At 45.1% G+C, this 22329-nt stretch overlaps 1 protein-coding gene across 2 annotated transcripts; it reads right to left on the bottom strand.

The window, feature by feature from the left end:
• Positions 1–1416: 1416 nt before the first annotated feature.
• On the bottom strand, positions 1417–21220 carry gyg1b (glycogenin 1b). 2 transcript variants are annotated; one of them, XM_064965135.1, is made up of 7 exons: positions 21112–21220; positions 17828–17963; positions 15988–16162; positions 15754–15916; positions 7463–7589; positions 3567–3795; positions 1417–1932 (listed from the first exon to the last, which is right to left on the bottom strand). In XM_064965135.1, exons 1-7 carry the CDS (start codon positions 21119–21121, stop codon positions 1747–1749), a joined length of 1026 nt encoding a protein of 341 aa, XP_064821207.1. In that variant the 5' UTR covers positions 21122–21220; the 3' UTR covers positions 1417–1746. The 2 variants fall into 2 exon arrangements, with proteins under 2 accessions (XP_064821207.1, XP_064821208.1); XM_064965136.1 differs by having other exon boundaries at positions 3579–3795.
• Between the last annotated feature and the right edge of the window lie 1109 nt (positions 21221–22329).

Below are 22329 nucleotides of genomic sequence, written 5' to 3'. Positions count from 1 at the left end.
CCAACTGAAGACCTACCCTGGGCTCAGGCCAACTGAAGACCTACCCTGGGCTCAGGCCAACTGAAGACCTACCCTGGGCTCAGGCCAACTGAAGACCTACCCTGGGCTCAGGCCAACTGAAGACCTACCCTGGGCTCAGGCCAACTGAAGACCTACCCTGGGCTCAGGCCAACTGAAGACCTACCCTGGGCTCAGGCCAACTGAAGACCTACCCTGGGCTCAGGCCAACTGAAGACCTACCCTGGGCTCAGGCCAACTGAAGACCTACCCTGGGCTCAGGCCAACTGAAGACCTACCCTGGGCTCAGGCCAACTGAAGACCTACCCTGGGCTCAGGCCAACTGAAGAGCTACCCTGGGCTCAGGCCAACTGAAGAGCTACCCTGGGCTCAGGCCAACTGAAGAGCTACCCTGGGATCAGGCCAACTGAAGACCTACCCTGGGATCAGGCCAACTGAAGAGCTACCCTGGGATCAGGCCAACTGAAGACCTACACTCGGATCAGGCCAACTGAAGACCTACACTCGGATCAGGCCAACTGAAGACCTACACTCGGATCAGGCCAACTGAAGACCTACCCTGGGCTCAGGCCAACTGAAGAGCTACCCTGGGCTCAGGCCAACTGAAGACCTACCCTGGGATCAGGCCAACTGAAGACCTACCCTGGGATCAAGCCAACTGAAGACCTACCCTGGGCTCAGGCCAACTGAAGACCTACCCTGGGCTCAGGCCAACTGAAGACCTACCCTGGGCTCAGGCCAACTGAAGACCTACCCTGGGCTCAGGCCAACTGAAGACCTACCCTGGGCTCAGGCCAACTGAAGAGCTACCCTGGGATCAGGCCAACTGAAGACCTACCCTGGGATCAGGCCAACTGAAGAGCTACCCTGGGATCAGGCCAACTGAAGACCTACACTCGGATCAGGCCAACTGAAGACCTACACTCGGATCAGGCCAACTGAAGACCTACCCTGGGATCAGGCCAACTGAAGAGCTACCCTGGGATCAGGCCAACTGAAGACCTACCCTGGGATCAGGCCAACTGAAGACCTACCCTTGGTGAAACAAGCCAGGGAAGAGCCACAGTGGCTGCAAAGTGAATTGTAAACAATATAAAACAAAGGCACCATCTTTCCACCAGAATAGAAGATGTTAGTTTAGACATCTTGTGTGACTTCATATCCAACTGACTGCATGGTAACACATACAGTCCCTGGGTGTGCTGTGTGGAGACGGCATTCACACAGGACATTTCAGGACAAAACATTAAATGCTTTGTTAGTTTGAGGATTCAGAAGTATTGCCACCCCTGCATCTATGAAAGGTGTATTTCAGTGCCCCAAAAAATGAAGTATTAATCGTTAAATGTGTCAGTGTCCCCATGTAAGGTTCGTATGTTCATATATCTGACAAGGCCATATTTTATTGCATTTTTATTCTCTTCACAAATACAGCAATTTCAAAACATTTAAATCATGCGTGTCAAAAACATGGTGCTTCACAGTGTGGGCATCTTTACAGTATGTGACAGCCTGAACATACTACACAAGTATTGCATAGTGTATGTATGCGCTCTGCCAACGATGTCAGAATGTTTCACATTGTAAAACAATGTGCTGTAATCCTTAGAGCTGGTGTGGGTAGTGGTTCACTAGAGAACCAACTATTGGTGAGATCGAGAGTTTTGGGGGGGGCGGGGTGGTGTCTACTAAATCAATCTGTCAAACTAAGTGATCCCTTGTCGATGTTTATTTGAGAAAAGCATCAAGCTTTTTCTGGATATTGTCAAACGAATCCATTCCCATGTAGTCCGCCTGGCCCTGCTCCCATTTCTGCTTGCGTTCCTCAGATGTCTCGGGTGGCACGTATGGCTCGGTGTGATGGGGCTCCTGGGACGTGCTGCTACACTGCGGGAGGAAATGCGTGCTGCTTCCCTGGAGGAGGAAACAAAACAATATTAACATCTAGAACGGAGATTTGATGAATTCAGGAAGAAGCTACAAAACTAAAAGCTCCGGAGAAAAACACCTGTTTCTTCGCAGTCAGTACAGCTACACAATTATGTAAAACCTGCCATTCATATTGACACAGCGACTTCACGCCAAACCATCAAATCGATCTATACTGAACAAATATATAAACTCAACAGGCAACAATGCCAAGATTTTACGGAGTTACTGATCATTTAAAAGGAAATCAGTCAATTGAACCACATTCATAAGGCACGAATCTATGGATTTCATAACTGGGAAAACAGATGCATCTGTTGGTCAGTATCTAGTATGACCATTTGCCTCACGCAGCGCAAAACACCTCCTTCACAGAGTTGATCAGGCTGTTGATTGTGGCCTGTGGAATGTTGTCCCACTCCTCTTCAATGGCTGTGCATTGCTGGATATTGGCGGGAACTGGAACACGCTGTCGTACACGTTGATCCAGAGCACCCCAAACATGCTCAATGGGTGACATGTCTATTGAGTGATGGCAGCGGATGAATGGCACAACAATGGGCCTCAAGATCTCGTCACGGTATCTCTGGGCATTCAAATTGCCATCAATTAAACAAGTGTAATTGTGTTCATTGTCCGTAGATTATGCTTGCCCGTACCATAACCCCACCATGGGGCACTCCGTTCACCATGTTGACATTGGCATACACGTTGTCTTCAGTTGTGAGGCCGGTTGGATGTAATTTAGACTGCCAAATTATCCTTTATGACCTCGTAGTTGGCTTACGGTAATTAAATTAACAGGGAATTGCTGCAGTAATCATACCAAATTGTACCCTCCCTCAACTTGAGACATCTGTGGCGTTGTGTAACAAAACTGCACATTTTAGAGTGACCTTTTGTCAGCCAGCACAAGGTGCACCTGTGTAATGATCAGATCACAAATTAGCTTCTCTATATACACACACCTGTCAGGTGGATGGATTATCTTGGCAGAGGAGAAAATGCTCACTAACAGGGATGTAAACAAATTTGTGCACAAAATGAGAAATAAGCTTTTTGTGCATATGGAATATTTCTGGGATCTTTTATTTCAGCTAATTTAACATAGGACCAACACTAAATGTTGCGTTTATATTTTTGTTCAGTTCATATAGCCAGCGAACACACGGCTATAGTATTATAGGGATAGACGCTAAGCCAGGTTTGTAGAACAGATTGCCCACAAGAAGCAGCAATTATTAGTGACAAGGCGTTGTCTGATAAGGCAGCATCACAACCAACTCGTCTCCTTCAGCATACCTTCCATCCATCCCCCTTGTGACTATAGATCTGGGACCACAGCTCATGCCAGTGACCATGATGATTACAACTTTGTTTGACCGAGGATTGGAACTATCAGATGGACGAATGAGGGTTACACATCGCAACAGCCATCAGGACTGAAGTAACACCATTTCACAAATTGACTCATCGTAATTTATATCGTTTGGTATTAATTCAGGAGGTGCGATGAGACAATATTACTTTTACTTACTAACAAGAAGCATCAAAGTAACCACTTAATTTAAATTGTTCCAGCTGTTGATACATTCTGCAGAGGAAGAAAAGGCTAATACTTCTAGACTGACTTCCACACAGCCAGAGTGGAAGGGCTGGTCTCCATATCCCTCCGTCATCATGGGCACCACAGAGGAAGAGTAGAGGAACCACCAGTCCAGGAGGAAGCTGGGGTGTGTGGAGGTCTCCTGCATGTCCCCGCTGACCCTCTTGGTCTTGGGGTCATACGTGTAGCTCCAGGGCTTGGTCTGACCCAGGAAGTGGACCACCTTGGCGTTGGCACCGTATCTGGAACAGAATGCATGTTAATTTACTTCAAATTTATTTTAGAAAGCCCCGGTCAACTGCCCGGCACCTTCCGCAGCAACCCGCCAAAGCCCCCACCATTTCTCCTTCACCCAAATCCAGATAGCCGATGTTCTGAAAGAGCTGCAAAATCTGGACACCTACAAATCAGCCGGGCTAGACAATCTGGACCCTCTAAAATGATCTGCCGAAATTGTTGCAACCCCTATTACGAGCCTGTTCAACCTCTCTCGTATCGTCTGAGATTCCCAAAGTTTGTAAAGCTGCCGCGGTCATCCCCCTCTTCAAAGGGGGTGACATTCTAGACCCAAACTGCTATAGAACTGGGTATAGATCTATATCCAACTTCTAAGGTCTTCGAAAGCCAAGTTAACAAAACAGATTACGGACCATCTCGAATCCCACCATACCTTCTCCGCTATGCAATCTGGTTTCAGAGCTGGTCATGGGTGCACCTCAGCCACGCTCAAGGTCCTAAACGACATCATAACCGCCATCGATAAGAGACATTACTGTGCAGCCGTATTCATCGACCTGGCCAAGGCTTTCAACTCTGTCAATCACCATATTCTTATCGGCAGACTCAGTAGCCTCGGTTTGTCAAATGATTGCCTAGCCTGGTTTACCAACTACTTCTCTGATAGAGTTCAGTGTGTCAAATCGGAGGGCCTGTTGTCCAGACCTCTGGCAGTCTCTATTGGTGTGCCACAGGGTTCAATTCTCAGGCCGACTCTTTTCTGTATACATGTAACAGAATAATTTTAGACTGTCCCCTCACCCATACCCGGGCGCGAACCAGGGACCTTCTGCACACAACAACTGTCACCCACAAAGCATCGTTACCCATTGCTCCACAAAAGCCGTGGCCCTTGCAGAGCAAGGGGAACTACTACTTCAGGGTCTCAGAGCAAGTGACGTCACTGATTGAAACGCTATTTAGCACCGCTAACTAAGCTAGCCGTTTCACATCCGTTACATACATCAATGATGTTGCTCTTGATGCTAGTGATTCTCGGATCCAACGCTACGACACCATTCTGGATACTTCTGGCCCCTCCTTGGACTCTTGTTAACCTCCAGACGAGCTTCAATGCCATACAACTCTCCTTCCGTGGCCTCCAACTGCTCTTAAATGCAAGTAAAACTAAATGCATGCTTTTCAATTGATCGCTGCCCGCACCTGCTCGCCCGTCAAGCGTCACTACTCTGGGCGGCTCTGACTTAGAATACGTGGACTACTACAAATACCTGGGTGTCTGGTTAGACTAAACTCTCCTTCCAGACTCACATTAAGCATCTCCAATCCAAAATTAAATCTAGAATCGGCTTCCTATATCGCAACAAAGCATCCTTCACTCATGCTGCCAAACATACCCTCGTAAATCTGACCATCCTACCGATCCTTGACTTCGGTGAAGTCATCTATAAAATAGCCTCCAACACCCTACTCAACAAACTGGATGCAGTCTATCACAGTGCCATCAGTTGTCACCAAAGCCCCATACACTACCCACCATTGCGACCTGTACGCTCTCGTTGGTTGGCCCTCGCTTCATACTCGTCGCCAAACCCACTGGCTCCAGGTTATCTACAAGTCTCTGCTAGGTAAAGCCCCACCTTATCTCAGCTCACTGGTCACCATAGCAGCACCCACTCGTAGCATGCGCTCCAGCAGGTATCTCTCACTGGTCACCCCCAAAGCCAATTCTTACTTTGGCCGCCTTTCCTTCCACTTCTCTGAAGCTGGAGACTCACATCTCCCTCACTAGCTTTAAGCACCAGCTGTCAGAGCAGTTTACAGATCACTGCACCTGTACTCAGCCCATCTGTAAACAGCCCATCTATCTACCTACCTCATCCCCATACTGGTATTTATTTATTTTGCTCCTTTGGGGCCCAGTATCTCTACCTGCATATTTATCTTCTGCCGATCTACCATTCCAGTGTTTAATTGTTATATTGTAATTACTTTGCCACCATGGCCTATTTAGTTCCTTAACTTACCTCATTTGCACTCATTGTATATACACTTTGTTTTCTTTTGTTCTACTGTATGTTTTGTTTATTCCATGTGTAACTGTTTTTGTGTCGAATTGCAACGCTTTATTTTGGCCAGGTCGCAGTTGCAAATGACAACTTGTTCTCAACTACCTGGTTCAATAAAGATGAAATAAATAACAAACGCCTGAGATACATTGATGAAATGTCTGATTGAGGAAAAATAAATGCCAGAGAGAGGGGGGTGGTGGGGGGAGAGAAGGGCAAGAGAGAAAGGAGAGGGAGAGATTTGTCACTGACCAGCAGAGGTCCTGTCTACAGGCATAAAGGTCTTTAAATAAATAGCTTTATTTTGGCCTCAGCTGTGAAGCGTCTGCTTGATATCTAACCCAACAAGGCCTAGGGCCCTACAGTAGCTGGGAGAAGCATTTAGACTTTATGCTGCTGCTCCGTAAAAGCTCCCATCACTGGTAACCTGATGCCATAGCATGAGCACACTTTCATGTGACCGTATCACCTTACGCCTCCCGTTCTCAGAGCCCACGCCAACAAACCTTTCCCTGCTACGGGTTTTACAGGTAGTCTACTATTGAGTCACTGCTAATCTTCCCACATAACGTTAGGCAAGCAGGGTGTTGTAGAAAACACCTCAAATATTAACTTGAGGTAGCCATGTTTGTGATTCAGCTGAATGGTTTATAATTGTAAGAAAGAGAGATCTATTCAGATAGTCGTTACTGCCTAAACCAGCAACTAGAGCTACACAGTTCTATCAAATGAGTACTGAAAGGGAGGTGTAGATTGAGTACTGACTGTCTGAATGCTGGAAGGGAGGTGTAGACTGAGTACTGACTGCCTGAATGCTGGAAGGGAGGTGTAGATTGAGTACTGACTGTCTGAATGCTGGAAGGGAGGTGTAGACTGAGTACTGACTGTCTGAATGCTGGAAGGGAGGTGTAGATTGAGTACTGACTGACTGAATGCTGGAAGGGAGGTGTAGATTGAGTACTGACTGTCTGAATGCTGGAAGGGAGGTGTAGACTGAGTACTGACTGACTGAATGCTGGAAGGGAGGTGTAGATTGAGTACTGACTGACTGAATGCTGGAAGGGAGGTGTAGATTGAGTACTGACTGTCTGAATGCTGGAAGGGAGGTGTAGACAGAGTACTGACTGTCTGAATGCTGGAAGGGAGGTGTAGATTGAGTACTGACTGTCTGAATGCTGGAAGGGAGGTGTAGTTTGAGTACTGACTGTCTGAATGCTGGAAGGGAGGTGTAGATTGAGTACTGACTGTCTGAATGCTGGAAGGGAGGTGTAGTTTGAGTACTGACTGTCTGAATGCTGGAAGGGAGGTGTAGTTTGAGTACTGACTGTCTGAATGCTGGAAGGGAGGTGTAGACTGAGTACTGACTGTCTGAATGCTGGAAGGGAGGTGTAGATTGAGTACTGACTGTCTGAATGCTGGAAGGGAGGTGTAGTTTGAGTACTGACTGTCTGAATGCTGGAAGGGAGGTGTAGACTGAGTACTGACTGTCTGAATGCTGGAAGGGAGGTGTAGACTGAGTACTGACTGTCTGAATGCTGGAAGGGAGGTGTAGATTGAGTACTGACTGTCTGAATGCTGGAAAGGAGGTGTAGACAGTACTTACTGTTTGAATGCTGGAAGGTAAGTGTAGATTGCTATGCTGCTGAGGTTGTAGATGAAGGGGAGGTGTTTCGATATATCTGCTGTTGCCCAGTTACTGAAGAAGCCATTCAAGACCCCCTGGTCTCCACCTAGAGACAGAAGAAAAACATCTGTTAGCAATTACACACAACAGGAAGCACAATATATTTTGCCCCAACATAAACAGTTATGACTGGTTCAAAACACGAGGAAGCCTGGAATCAGAGGCTGGTTCAAGACTTCATCTAGAAGTACTTCATTTACCATCATGAGCTTTGTACCTTGTCCAGGATATGACAAGACCAGACAGTGAGGCTAACAAGAAGTCCATCGCAGAAAGACCAACGTTATTTTATAAACAGATGCTGTGAAACAAACCCATTCTGTTAATATCCTCTGCACCCAAGCCACAACCTCAGAGACTATAAAACAGGTGGACGCAGAGACGTCGCTGATCGCTGCTTTCAAGAAGAATTGACTTACTATGGTGTGGTTGTCTCGCCTAGATACCTTAAGTCACTCTGCTACATGACTAACGTAATGTGAACAGGTTGTCTAAATGATAGACTTCAGAGGGAAGCATCTGTACCAATGTATGGCTCAGCTGGCTGTCAGTCATTCAGCCATCTATCCAACTGATTCACCCCTGACCCCTAAAGCCATTTGACCTCCTGCCAACGCCACCACAGGCTCCTAGTCAGGTGGCTGCTCAGATCAGTCCTGACAGTAAAACTGGATGTACACAAAGTCACTCAATGTTTACATAAGATGGTCTGAATAGAAAGAACCCTCAGAAAGTATTCATACCCCTTGATCTTATTCTACGTTGTTGTTTCAGCCCGAACTCACAATGGATTACATTTTTCCCCTCACTAAACTAAACACACCTGAGATTCACACCCGAGATGACAGCGGTGAATATTCCTGAGCTTTCCACAACTGCATTGTGCAACATATGTAGATTACCCTTTTACAAATGGTTATTGGTCGTCACTAGACAACCATTTCAGGTCTCGCCATTCTGCAGATTTAAGGTACACCATGGAACATTCATGGTCTTCTCAGTAAGCAACTCATGTAGATTTGGCCTTGTGTTTTAGGTTATTGTCCTGCTGAAAGGTGAATTCATCTCCCAGTGTCTGGTTGAAAGAAGACTGAACCAGGTTTTCCTCAAGGATGTTGCCTGTGCTGAGCTCTATTCGGTTTCTTTTTTTTTTCCTCCTGAAAAACTCTGGTCCTTAACAATGACAAGCACATCCATAAGATGCAGCCACCACTACACTTGAAAACATGGAGTGGTACTCAGTTAAGTGTAATATTGGATTTGTCCCAAACATACAGTTGAAGACTTAGAATCAAAACACTGCATTCATTTTTTGTAATAATGTTCAAAAACGATTCCACTGACATTATGGGGTGTAGGGCAGTGGCAAAACGTTACCTGAATACATTTGAAAAAAAATCATGCTTTAAAACCTGGAGAGTCCAGGGGTGTGAACACACTTTCTGAAGGCACAGTAGCCACAGTGCTCTTTCCACAGTAGCCACAGTGCTCTTTCCACAGTAGCCACAGTGCTCTTTCCACAGTAGCCACAGTGCTCTTTCCACAGTAGCCACAGTGCTCTTTCCACAGTAGCCACAGTGCTCTTTCCACAGTAGCCACAGTGCTCTTTCCACAGTAGCCACAGTGCTCTTTCCACAGTAGCCACAGTGCTCTTTCCACAGTAGCCACAGTGCTCTTTCCACAGTAGCCACAATGCTCTTTCCACAGTAGCCACAATGCTTTTTCCACAGTAGCCACAATGCTCTTTCCACAGTAGCCACAATGCTCTTTCCACAGTAGCCACAATGCTCTTTCCACAGTAGCCACAGTGCTCTTTCCACAGTAGCCACAATGCTCTTTCCACAGTAGCCACAGTGCTCTTTCCACAGTAGCCACAGTGCTCTTTCCACAGTAGCCACAGTGCTCTTTCCACAGTAGCCACAGTGCTCTTTGCACAGCCTGTGGTGTAGGATATTTCTGGACGGTTGGATGGGTGTGGTGGCAGCAAACAGCACTCCTCTCTCTCCTAACAGCCATGCATTTGTTATGTCAGAAAATAGCACCAGTCGTCAAAACTCAAACCTCAAGTGACGTTCTAATAAGTGGATCTTTCATTTAAAGCCACTATCTAGAATCCATTTCAGATCTCTGATACTTTGTGTAGGTCTCCAGGTCATGAAAAGCTGAGCCACAGCCAGAAAGCCTCGGACAAATAACATTCCCACCAGAATAGGTATAAATCCCTATTCGCCGACCGCCACACAGCGCCAGCCGACCGCCACACAGCGCCAGCCGACCGCCACACAGCGCCAACCGACCGCCACACAGCGCCAACCGACCGCCACACAGCGCCAGCCGACAAACACAACCACAGGTTGACACCTAGTCATTCCAGGGTTTGTTTATTTTTACTATTTTCTACATTGTCAAATAAAGGTGAAGACATGAAAACTATGAAATAAGTGTTAACCACGCCAGCCCAGGACCAGGCGCAACCACGCCAGTCCTAGTTTATTTTCTCCATTCAAGTTAACCAATAGCATTCAGCCTTTCTTGCACCAGCTCTTTACATACGCTGCTGTTATGGTTTACCATCTGGTCTCACTTTATCCCTTTTCTCTGCATTGTTGGGAAGGGCCTGTAAGTTAACATTTCACTGCTAGTCTACACCGGTTGTTTCCAAAGCCTGTGACAAATAACACTGGATTTGATATCCAGTCACTATGCTTTAGCCATCCAGAGATATAAATAGCAAAATGTCAGAGTGACAGTGTCTATCGCTATATGATAAAGTCACTATACAGTCAGTCACTTTCCACAGATGTATTTATAGGAAGGGCAGCCTGGCAGTGTGGCTATCACAGTGCCAGCATGTAGTGTGTAATCACGCAATGTACAGAACACCCCGCAGGAGACCCCTGTATTCCTCTGGTAGTTAGACGTCATGGTGGCAGTGGATTTCTGTTTGGAGTAAACTGTTTCCGTTGAAAAACATTCCGCCACACCAGAGACAGGGGAAGACATTCCGCCACACCAGAGACAGGGGAAGACATTCCGCCACACCAGAGACAGGGGAAGACATTCCGCCACACCAGAGACAGGGGAAGACATTCCGCCACACCAGAGACAGAGGAAGACATTCCGCCACACTAGAGACAGAGGAAGACATTCCGCCACACTAGAGACAGAGGAAGACATTCCGCCACACTAGAGACAGAGGAAGACATTCCGCCACACTAGAGACAGAGGAAGACATTCCGCCACACTAGAGACAGAGGAAGACATTCCGCCACACTAGAGACAGAGGAAGACATTCCGCCACACTAGAGACAGAGGAAGACATTCCGCCACACCAGAGACAGAGGAAGACATTCCGCCACACCAGAGACAGAGGAAGACATTCCGCCACACTATAGACAGAGGAAGACATTCCGCCACACCATAGACCGAGGAAGACATTCCGCCACACTAGACCCAGAGGAAGTCTAAATGACACACCAACAGCTGAGTAACCTTCTCAGAAGAGGCTCACATTCCTAGAGATGACAAACACACGTAAAAGGTATGAAAGAGGTCATTGAGTAAATCTACACCCAAGGTGTCACAATCCACCAGTCAAATGACGACATGGAGAAAATGTCTCTTGTGCTGGAGGTTGAGAACAAACTAGCCACACGTTAGAGTGGTCTATCTACTGTACACAGAGCGTGAGCAGGAGGACCTTTAAACTGGAGACTGTAGTCTGTTGAACAGCATAGCAGTGTCTGCAGTCTAAACCACTTGTTTCTACAGTTTATTAAAAACAGAGGGGCTGAAGTACTATCAGTCTATTCTCAGCCCAACTCCAGGCCGGCCAGATACCCCCTTGAGGCTTCACTCTAGCAGAGAGGTTCCAGAAAGTTAATGAGCCCAAGAACCTTCATTTCGAGGGGCTGAGCAGAAGCCAGCAGGAATGCAGCTCTACCCCTGGGGGCACTGCCAGTGTACCTTGGCAGCAGATGATACTGAACCACAGGTCCAGCTACTGCCTCACTGCCACCTGGACAGCATGCAGTAATAAAGGGGAAATTGTATTGAGGCGCCCCTGGCCCAAGACCTGAAGTCTGATCTCTCCTGAACCATTTCTTCAGTCCGATCTGCCATTGCCCAATAGTTGGTTGGCCAGCGCTACACAGCCACGCCAAAAATGACTGGCACAATAATGGCCCGACTGTTTTCCAGCTGTAGTGGCGAGCCGGAGCATAAATGTTAAAGGTCAGAGAAGTGCAAGTCACAGCAAAATATTTAAAGACCAACGCTGACTAAGAACACCGCAGCTCTAGCCAGTCAGCACACCGCAGCTCTAGCCAGTCAGCACACCGCAGCTCTAGCCAGTCAGCACACCGCAGCTCTAGCCAGTCAGCACACCGCAGCTCTAGCCAGTCAGCACACCGCAGCTCTAGCCAGTCAGCATACGGCTAACCCATTAATGTGTGTAAGTCAACAGCACAGGGAATCCAGGCGATCTAGAATACTTGCAGAGGATCAGGTCTGACTGGAAAATTAACAAATCGTTCAAATTAAATAAGATGGACAGGCGCCTCCAACAAGCTAGTGTGGGCTATGGAGAGACTGCGTTCTTGGATGATAAGTGATCATAGTTTGTTTTGTCCCAGGTTCCTTGTGTGTCATACTGACAGGCAAGCTGAGATGGCGGCAGAGCCCTTCCGCCGAGCCCTTCCGCCGAGCCCTTCCGCCGAGCCCTTCCGCCGAGCCCTTCCGCCGAGCCCTTCCGCCGAGCCCGTTGTACCTCTGAAGTGTATATTAACCGTTACAGGCTGAGCGAGTAGTCAAAGCTGCTACGACTTCCTACCATCACCTCAACCAAATACTAAAGATTGCTGTGACTCACAGGTGACAAAATACCATGTTAGAGGGAGAAAGGCAGGGAACTTGTTCTGCCAAATATTAAAGACACAAATTCACTGAAAAGAATTGGCATAAATGTGAAAATATACTAGTTTCATTTGAAGAAAACGTGTTGACAGCTGCCCCATACAGGTTGCAAAATAAAAAATTAGAAGAGATGTGCAATGTAACAATTCTACAGCACATGGTTTATAAACTGATACATAAAACCTCAAACCTATTGCCACCATCAGAATGAGAGAGATCTCAATCTCATCACAGCAAAATATACAATCACTAGATGATATATTCTGGTATAGTAGTATGTAGCTTGTTTCTGGGCGCCTGCAGACTAGGGGGGCGCGCCTGCAGACTAGGGGGGGCGCGCCTGCAGACTAGGGGGGGCGCGCCTGCAGACTAGGGGGGGCGCGCCTGCAGACTAGGGGGGGCGCGCCTGCAGACTAGGGGGGGCGCGCCTGCAGACTAGGGGGGGCGCCGGTCCCCTGAAGAGTGAGGGTGGTAGATGGGTAAAAACACCAAACCCTACTTTGTTGGTACCACAGCTTTTATCTGAAAGAGTGGTCCGATTGTGTTACCGTTGGATTCCTACAGCTCATTAATACATTCTCATCTGCAGGTTTTGGTCTGGCTACCAACTGTTGTATCAGAGGACTGAAGTTTGGATTATTTTAAGTCTAAGTGTAGAGATTTTAGGAAGCAACAAATCAAGGGGTTTCATTTTTCTTCTGCTCTTGGTGTTAAGAAACGTTCCCCTGAACCCAGGCCCAATGGTTGTGGATGGTTCTGACTGACAATGTAACCTAGATCAGGTTGGGAACATTAACATGAGTCGGATGTGTGATTGTACAAGACAAAAGACTGGGTTCATACCGTCTTAGTTCTGTCCGCAACCGGACACACATGTTTTATAAATGTGTAAATCAGTCTATAGGCTGGACTGGCTGATGTTTATCAATGTGACAAGGTGAATAAGGGAGCGGTATAGTCATTTATATTCAAGATGGATACGTAAAAAATAATGTAACTAGGCAAGTCAATTAACAAATTTATAATGACGGCCATCCCTGTACGACACTGGGACAATTTTGCGCTGCCCTATGGGACTCCCAATCACGGCCGGTTGTGATAAAGCCTGGAATCGAACTTGGGTCTGTAGTGACACCTCTAGCACTGAACTGCAGTGCCTTAGACCTCTGCGCCACTCGGGAGCCCGTAGGCAGCAGGTAGCCTACTGGTTAGAGGGCAGTTAACCCACTGTTCCTAGGCCAGCAATGTAAATAAGAATTTAACCGACTTGCCTAGTTAAAGGTTAAATTACATTTAATTCATTAAGGTCTTCATCTAAGCAGACTTCACACATGCGACAGATAGGATTGCATTTAAGGCATTCTCATGTTTTCTCCAGACATAAGAGCATCTTGTTCATACGGATCTGGCTTCTATGACAAATGAAACCTCAATAACCGCACAAAATTATGGAAAACCATTAAGTCGATGAATGTTAAAATTAACTCCTTTCGTCTTCTGCTGAAATTGACCTCAGATGTGACCAGAATAAACTGCTTGACATGTTTAATGAGCATTTTGCTGAAGCTGGGCTTTCATTTGATAATGAACTCCATCATAACATATGCAAATGAAGCTCTGCATGCCGCTAGACAGCCGACAGCTGAGAGCCGAGAACAAGCTCATGAGTTGAATGCACTCCTATCTATTGATATTAAGTGTCCGGCCTGGATGAATTTAACCCTTATTTAAAAAATATACATCTTTGCTGCCCATCACTCATATTCAATCTTACATTGGCAAGTAATAAGATTCCAAACATCTGGAACGCAGTCTACTTCAGCCCTTTAAATAAGGGTGGAGAGTTGGATAACTATCCTCAGATAGCCAGACTTGAACATTTTATCGACTTATCGAAGACCCCACTGGTCCAATGCTTTTTACAGTATATAAATAACAGTGAAGACTGGACTCTGTATGCTAATGACAATTATTTATTTTAGGGTATCTAATATTGAGAAGGCTTTTCGGTATTTACAGTTGGCTTTTGAAAATTCTGTGGATATATTGAATCAACATCTCAAGACATCAGTCAGAAAGTTAGCTTGGTCGCAAATGGGTCTTCCAAATGGACAATGACCCCAAGCATACCTCCAAAGTTGTGGCGAAATGTCTTAAGGACAACAAAGTCAAGCCATGACCTCAATCCTATAGAAAATGTGGGCAGAACTGAAAAAGTGTATGAGAAAGGAGGCCTACAAACCTGACCCAGTTACACCAGCTCTGTCAGGAGAAATGGGCCAAATTCACCCCTTATTGTGGGAAGGTTGGACCATGGAACACTACAATATGCTGCATGACCTACCAGCAGACCATGGAAACACTACAATATGCTGCATGACCTACCAGCAGACCATGGAAACACTACAATATGCTGCATGACCTACCAGCAGACCATGGAAACACTACAATATGCTGCATGACCTACCAGCAGACCATGGAAACACTACAATATGCTGCATGACCTACCAGCAGACCATGGAAACACTACAATATGCTGCATGACCTACCAGCAGACCATGGAAACGCTACAATATGCTGCATGACCTACCAGCAGACCATGGAAACGCTACAATATGCTGCATGACCTACCAGCAGACCATGGAAACGCTACAATATGCTGCATGACCTACCAGCAGACCATGGAAACGCTACAATATGCTGCATGACCTACCAGCAGACCATGGAAACACTACAATATGCTGCATGACCTACCAGCAGACCATGGAAACACTGCAATATGCTGCATGACCTACCAGCAGACCATGGAAACACTACAATATGCTGCATGACCTACCAGCAGACCATGGAAACACTACAATATGCTGCATGACCTACCAGCAGACCATGGAAACACTACAATATGCTGCATGACCTACCAGCAGACCATGGAAACACTACAATATGCTGCATGACCTACCAGCAGACCATGGAAACACTACAATATGCTGCATGACCTACCAGCAGACCATGGAAACACTACAATATGCTGCATGACCTACCAGCAGACCATGGAAACACTACAATATGCTGCATGACCTACCAGCAGACCATGGAAACACTACAATATGCTGCATGACCTACCAGCAGACCATGGAAACACTACTCCGATAGACCTAAATTTGTACAAAAGCGCCAATGGTTAGCTCTATGTAATGAGTACAAGAGGTAGCATTAAAATACAGAAGTCATGGGATGGGAAATGGACGTTACATTTCTTAACAAAACAAAAGGAAACATTACAAACTAAGACGTACCATCGAAGCTGCCGTGTTCTGAGCAGTACTGGAGCAGTTTGCTGTACGTCTCTTTGGAGGGTCGGAACACGAACACGCCGGAGTTGAAACAGTCTGGCCAGCCGGGATCCGGGGCCGCAGAGAGCTCCTCTCTGTCAAACAACTCATCTATGTTCTGTACCACCTGCAGTAAACACACAGGTGAACTATACCGTACCAGGGGGAGTGTGTACAAATCAACACCAACTGTCTCACCAGTGTGTCTGCATCCATGAAGACACATTTGGAGTAGTGTGTAAGGGTCCAGCAGTGTAGCTTGGTGAAGGTGACTCCCAGGTCAGGTCTCTTCATCAGGGCCAGGTGAGCTGCGTCTCCGCTGTCCAACACATCCACCAACAGTACCTCGTCAAAGATCTTCAGGAGCACTCCCCTGGTGGAGGTGGAGGAAGAGGAGGAAGCAGAGACGGCATGACGTACCATCAATATGGTGTACAGTGGAAAGCATTCTGAATAACTGCAGTGGTGATGAGTCAGGGGCATAGGGCGGGGGCCAGGGCTTACCATGCCAAACTTGTAGGGTATTCAACTCCTACACAATGATCCGGACAAGACAATCTGCTGTAAAACCCGAACTGTGTGAGCTACAAATGTCGCCGATACGGAGAAACTCACAAACACAACCGTGCCAGTTGGTTGGCTCTACGACATCCACAAGTTTAGGGCAGTCATCTGAACACTGTTGTGGACGTCCTAGTTTCTCACAAAACCAACTGTCCAGACCGAACGGTTGGAGCAACAATATCGAAAAGGGAGCCTAGCAAACACTAAAAGTGTCAGTTGTTCTGCTCTACGATGCACACGCTTCATGGGAGTCATCTGAAGCTAACAGTACAGTAACACAGGGTTTGTAAAAATTGCAGAAAGTGCATGGGGTGAAATGTGCCAAAAATAACATAGGTAGACATGTATTTTCTTACATTCTCAGATAGACTTCAAATCCTTGTTCCTTATGACTTTTTACTTAGTTGACATTTATGAATGTGTCATTCAAAGCATTCTATGGGCTATAGCAGTAAAGGCCAAACTCAATATTTCATAAAATAATTGATAGATATACCAATATGGGGTCCTAAAATAAATAAAAAAACAGCCAAATTAGATTTTATGGCCATCAAACTCCATTTGTTAGCTTAGTAGATATTGCACAGACCTATACGGGTTAAGGGAAACGTAACTGGGAAGTGACAGGTTCTTACATATATGGTCAGAGAGCTCAACTCACACCTCCTCTGCTGGCATTTTCTAAACAATACATATTATTATTGTATACTACCCTCAAAGTACATTTGTTTCAAAACGCTAAGTCCTACAAAAATATTCTGTTTACAAATGGTCAAATATTGGAATAAGATTTGACAAAATATATCACCAATTACTGTTCCAAAAAATACAAAATCAAATATTTTTCCTTACGATAGGGGAAAAGCTATTTTGTCATTCCAAACTTTAATCTGGAATTTACAATTTTGTGCCACTCAAGCCTTTCCCCTATCCAGCCATGCCATTCTCTAGCCTACTGCTGCAGGTATCAGCCAAAACAAAGGAAACAAAGCATCTTAACAGGGCATTGGGCCACCAGAACAGTTTCAACGCCCGTTGGCATAGTTTCAATGCCCGTTGGCATAGTTTCAACGCCCGTTGGCATAGTTTCAACACCCGTTGGCATAGTTTCAACACCCGTTGGCATAGTTTCAACACCCGTTGGCATAGTTTCAACAGTTGTCTGGAACTTCCTGTGTGAAAGCTCCTGCAACATACTTTGTATCTTCATTTACTGGCGTTTCCTTATTTTAGGCAGTTACCTATAGAATGGACGGAGGGGCATTGCACTGAATATTACACTGCCATTCCTTCATCTGCAATGTCATGTGCACAACATCTGAGGAACTGCATCACTACATTGAACGCTTTTCTGAAAAGACGTATTTGGGTGTCCCAACAAAGATGAAATTAATCGCTGGTTGGAGTAAATTCTTCAACAAGTGAAACCATTTAGATTTGGTTGTAAAACATTGTCCTTTAAAGAGGTTCTTACTTGCAGGGATCCGAGACGTGGGGGCCGATCATCACCACCAGCTTCCTGGTTGTCTGGTGGTTCCTCAGGGACTTTCCCAGGACCATGGCTCCCCTGGCATAGTTGTCATTGGTGGCCAATGTCACAAAAGCCTGGTCTGGATGGGGGGGGGGGGCATAACTTGTTAATACAAATTTAGGAATAACATTTGCATTAGGTTCAAATGGTGTGAATCCTACTCTTAACCTTCCCCCAAAAATACTTTGTAAGGACACAAATTTTTTCTATATTTTTTAAATGGGGTGTCACATTAAGATTAAAAACCTATTTTACAAGAGAGCCCTGTACACATTACAATAGAAACCGATTAAAACATACACATAGAAAACAATATCATTCAGCACAATACAATGTTATAAAAGCAATCCCATTTAACTACATAGAGGTCCTCAATCAATAATGTCAACTGCCTGAGGGGCACCAGCACATCTAACTGCAGTGAACTCTGCAGATTGATCCACAAAATAGGGGCAAAAACTAAACAGATTTCCCCAAATCTGTGGAGACTGGAGGGATCTCGTGTCATCGATTCCTGTGAACGGGTAACTAATGATTCTTATCCTAGTTAATGTTACATAGAGGGAGTTTGTCAGATAGTTTTGTAAATAAATAGGGAATGCAGCTCTTAAAAACAGAGGTCCTTCCCACATGTTTATACAGACTACAATGAGTCCTAAAATTGTGCTGTGATGAAACGTAATGGAAGACGACGTCCAAGGGGTTTAAAACAGAGGCCGCATGTAAACAATATCACCAACGGCCAACACAGGGAGAAGTTTCAATAATCTCTTATTTTTTATACTAAGGATTGATTTATTTCTATAAAAATAAAAACCTTAACCAGATTTGCTATATATTCGTTTCAAAGGACAATTTATCAATCCAGACCACCCAGGTACTTATACTGAGAAATGTCACTGCTTCACATGCATAATGAAATCCTGGTTGAGAATGAACGAAACAGCAAGTAAGTGAACGAAATAGGTTTTGATTATGTTTTACTGGTTATGGGGACATGGGTAAATGCCAACAAAACAATTTTGGGGTGTGTTGCAACTATTTAGCTGTATTAGAATGCTTAAAAGGCAGCTAAAATGTTAAATATCGGTATCAGGTTTTTTGACATAGAAAATACCGGATATCGGTCAAAACTCAACAGTGCATCAAACTAACAACTCAAATTGTATTTGTCACAAGCACTGAATAGAACAGGTGTATACCTTATCGTGAAATGCTTACTTACGAGCCCTTAATCAACAGTGGAGTTGAAGAAATAGAGTTAAGAAAATATTGACTAAATGAAAGTAAAAAATTGAGGGAGTGACAGCGTGGCAGTTTTAACAATGACACCAATGTCTGAATGCCAGACATCATCAAGCCCTTGGCCATTCTGTCTACTTCGGCATGCTGTGCCAGATAGGAAAATCTATAAAACTGCCCATAACCTCACGTCCCAACAATGAAATGATTGTAAGCTAACAAAGGGCAAATAGATTCATGTAATTATAATGCCAAATGTAAAAACTGGCAGTTAATATTAGCAGGCCTGGCTGGTCAGTTAACAATCCCCTGGTATAGTAAACACTACACTTGGTATTGGGGGCCAACTGGATAACAGCCTGGTAAAGAGAAACCACTGGATACAAAACCTCAAATTGTGTTCAGATGCCAAACCAGGTACAGCTGAAGTGAAATGATGCATTTCCAACTGTACCTCCCTCCCACCCCGTATTGCCATTGGTCAAGAAATCAGCTGATGTTATATTAGAAGCAAGAAACCCCAAATCAATCTGCCACCCAAGAAAAAAGTCAACAGAAGGCTGTTCAACTGGATCTCTGCTACTCTTACTGGTAAAATGCACTTTCTATGATAAGCACAGAAAGACATGCAGCTGCCCTTCAGGCCTCAACCCACTGACTATATGAAGATCTAAAAAGTGCTGCTATCACAAAGGCAGATGACCATGGGATGACACCTTTTGTAAGTAATGAGGACAGGAAGTCAGGTTTCACTACTACATTTGTGAGGTACATATATAACTGTCATTTTAGTGTGCACCTTGTATTGACTTTAGGCCTATAAATGCTTAATATAATAAAACATGGCGAGAAAGGTGTGTAGGCTTATAGGACATGTAGTTTCACTTGGAACAGTAATTCAATAAACAAGTAGCAGCATACGTCTAGCTGGCCACAGCAATGCAGGTACAGTGCGATTTAACCGAACACTAGATCTGCACGGTCGTCTAGGATTGATGTCCTCCGTGGACCGGCTCGTACATAAAGCATTCTTCGTCTCAGGCCGCAAAGGTATCATTTTTCTCCTTAACTATATTTAATGACATACCGTCAAAAAGATAAATGATATCACTATTGGTCAAGTGTGCAGGCGGTCCAACAAAAAGATGTCTTCTGCTTTTCACCAAACACCTCTCAAAACAGGTTTTGGAGAGGTGCGGGGGGCTGCCACAGGGCACCTGGGGTGCTGTGCCTTGCTTAAGGGCACAACGGCAGAAATCTACGATTTGATTCTAGAAACCCTCAAAATGAAGGCCAGAATTGACGCGTTGCACTAAGCCCAAAACTTGTGGTTTTCGATAATATATGTTTAGGTTACTCTAACAAGCTTTAACGGTGGGCTCGTTTTTCCACCAATTCCCAGTTGTATTAAAGTCTAAACGCAGGATGAGAGAGGGACCCTTTGAGTAAGAAAATGATTCATTTGCAGCCTGAATGGACGTTAAACCGGTCCCTACCAGTATTAACGGCTGGGTACATCAGTGCCAGACAGCACCGACTGAGCGGTCCCTGTCGGCTGTTTAGGGTACGTGGGAATATGGAGTTACAACTAGGGAGACTGAGCAACAGCGAAACTCATTGACCCAACCGTTAACCACACAGCCGTGAAACGTATCGATACGGCTCCATTAATTAAGTCCGTGTTTCAAAACACGCGGTGATGGAAAGCGGAAAAGAGACTAAAAAACGACTCAGCCGGTTTCCACATGCGGGTTGTGTCACTGATCGACAAAACCAAAATAACGGCAACAAAGCAAGCTGTACATTTCTCAACATGCCTGCCATCCCATCATTTATATACGACGGACATTGCAACTCCACAGTAACTTTTTTAGCCACTGACAGTGGGAACAATCACGACAAGTTACTTAGTTTCCACCGTGTCTGCCACAGCCAAACTTCCATCACGTCATCCAAGGATTACATTGTAACAAACCGTCACGTACCTTTTGACATATTGCTGGTAGAAGTTGCAGATTTTCTGTAGATAAGACACAGCACCTTCGTTAGGAAAGGACAAGCCTACGACATGGAGGTGAATTTATAGACGCATGTAGACAGTGGGTCACGTGACAGGGACTTGGCGCACACCCACTCCTGCACTATCTATGGAAGGGTTCCGCAACTGGCGGCCCGCGGATCACAATCTGTCCCGCATGGGATTTTATTTCATCCCAGAGGTTGCTGAGCAAAATATATATTTTTTTATTATTGGACACTAAAGACTGTAAAAAAAAACAGCAAATCAGCTCCAAGTGATTAACATTTAGTAAATCTGTTCCAAAGTATTCTCGGGCATGATAGAGATCAGGGATCATCAACTAGATTCAGTTGCGGGCAGTTTTTTTCTTGAGCGGACGGTCATGGGACCGGATCATAATTACAAATAATTTGTAGACTGCAAATTGACTGCAATAAGCCCAAACATATATATTTGACTGAAACATAATCATATTAAACCCTGCTTATGTTTGTATACGGTCATATGTCATATGTGACCGTATACAAACATAAGCAGGGTTTAATATGATTATGTTTCAGTCAAATATATATGTTTGGGCTTCTTGCAGTCAATTTGCAGTCTACAAATTATTTGTAATTATGATCCGGTCCCATGACCGTCCGCTCAAGAAAAAATCTGCCCGCAACTGAATCTAGTTGATGATCCCTGATCTATGGAGAAGGACCTCGCTGGAGAAGCCCCTCTTCGAGGTCCACCATCCGTTTTCATTTGCGGAGGCTTTCCAGACAGACAATGAGCAGTGTGGGGTTCGTATATATACCGAACAAAATATATACATGCAACATGTAAAGTGTTGGTCCCCTGTTTTATGAGCTGTAATAAAAGATTCCAGAAATTTTCCAACCCCAAAAAGCTTATTTCTTTCAAATTCTGTGCAGAAATTTGTTTACATTCTTGTTAGTGAGCATTTTCTCCTTTGCCAAAATAATCCATCCACCTGACAGGTGTGGAATATCAAGAAGCTGATTAAACAGCATGATCATTATACAGGTGCACCTTGTGCTGTGGACAATAAAAGACCACTCTAAAATGTGCAGTTTTGTCAGACAACACCACAGAAGTCTCAAGTTTTGAGGGAGCATGTAATTGGCATGCTGACATCAGGAATATTGAATGTTAATTTCTCTACCATAAGCCACCT

Source organism: Oncorhynchus masou, unplaced genomic scaffold, assembly GCF_036934945.1.
Source record: "Oncorhynchus masou masou isolate Uvic2021 unplaced genomic scaffold, UVic_Omas_1.1 unplaced_scaffold_1804, whole genome shotgun sequence".
Classification (NCBI taxonomy): Eukaryota; Metazoa; Chordata; class Actinopteri; order Salmoniformes; family Salmonidae; genus Oncorhynchus; species Oncorhynchus masou.
The sequence above is the reverse complement of the archived record's forward strand: the minus strand, read 5'-3'. Positions and strand labels throughout refer to the sequence as shown.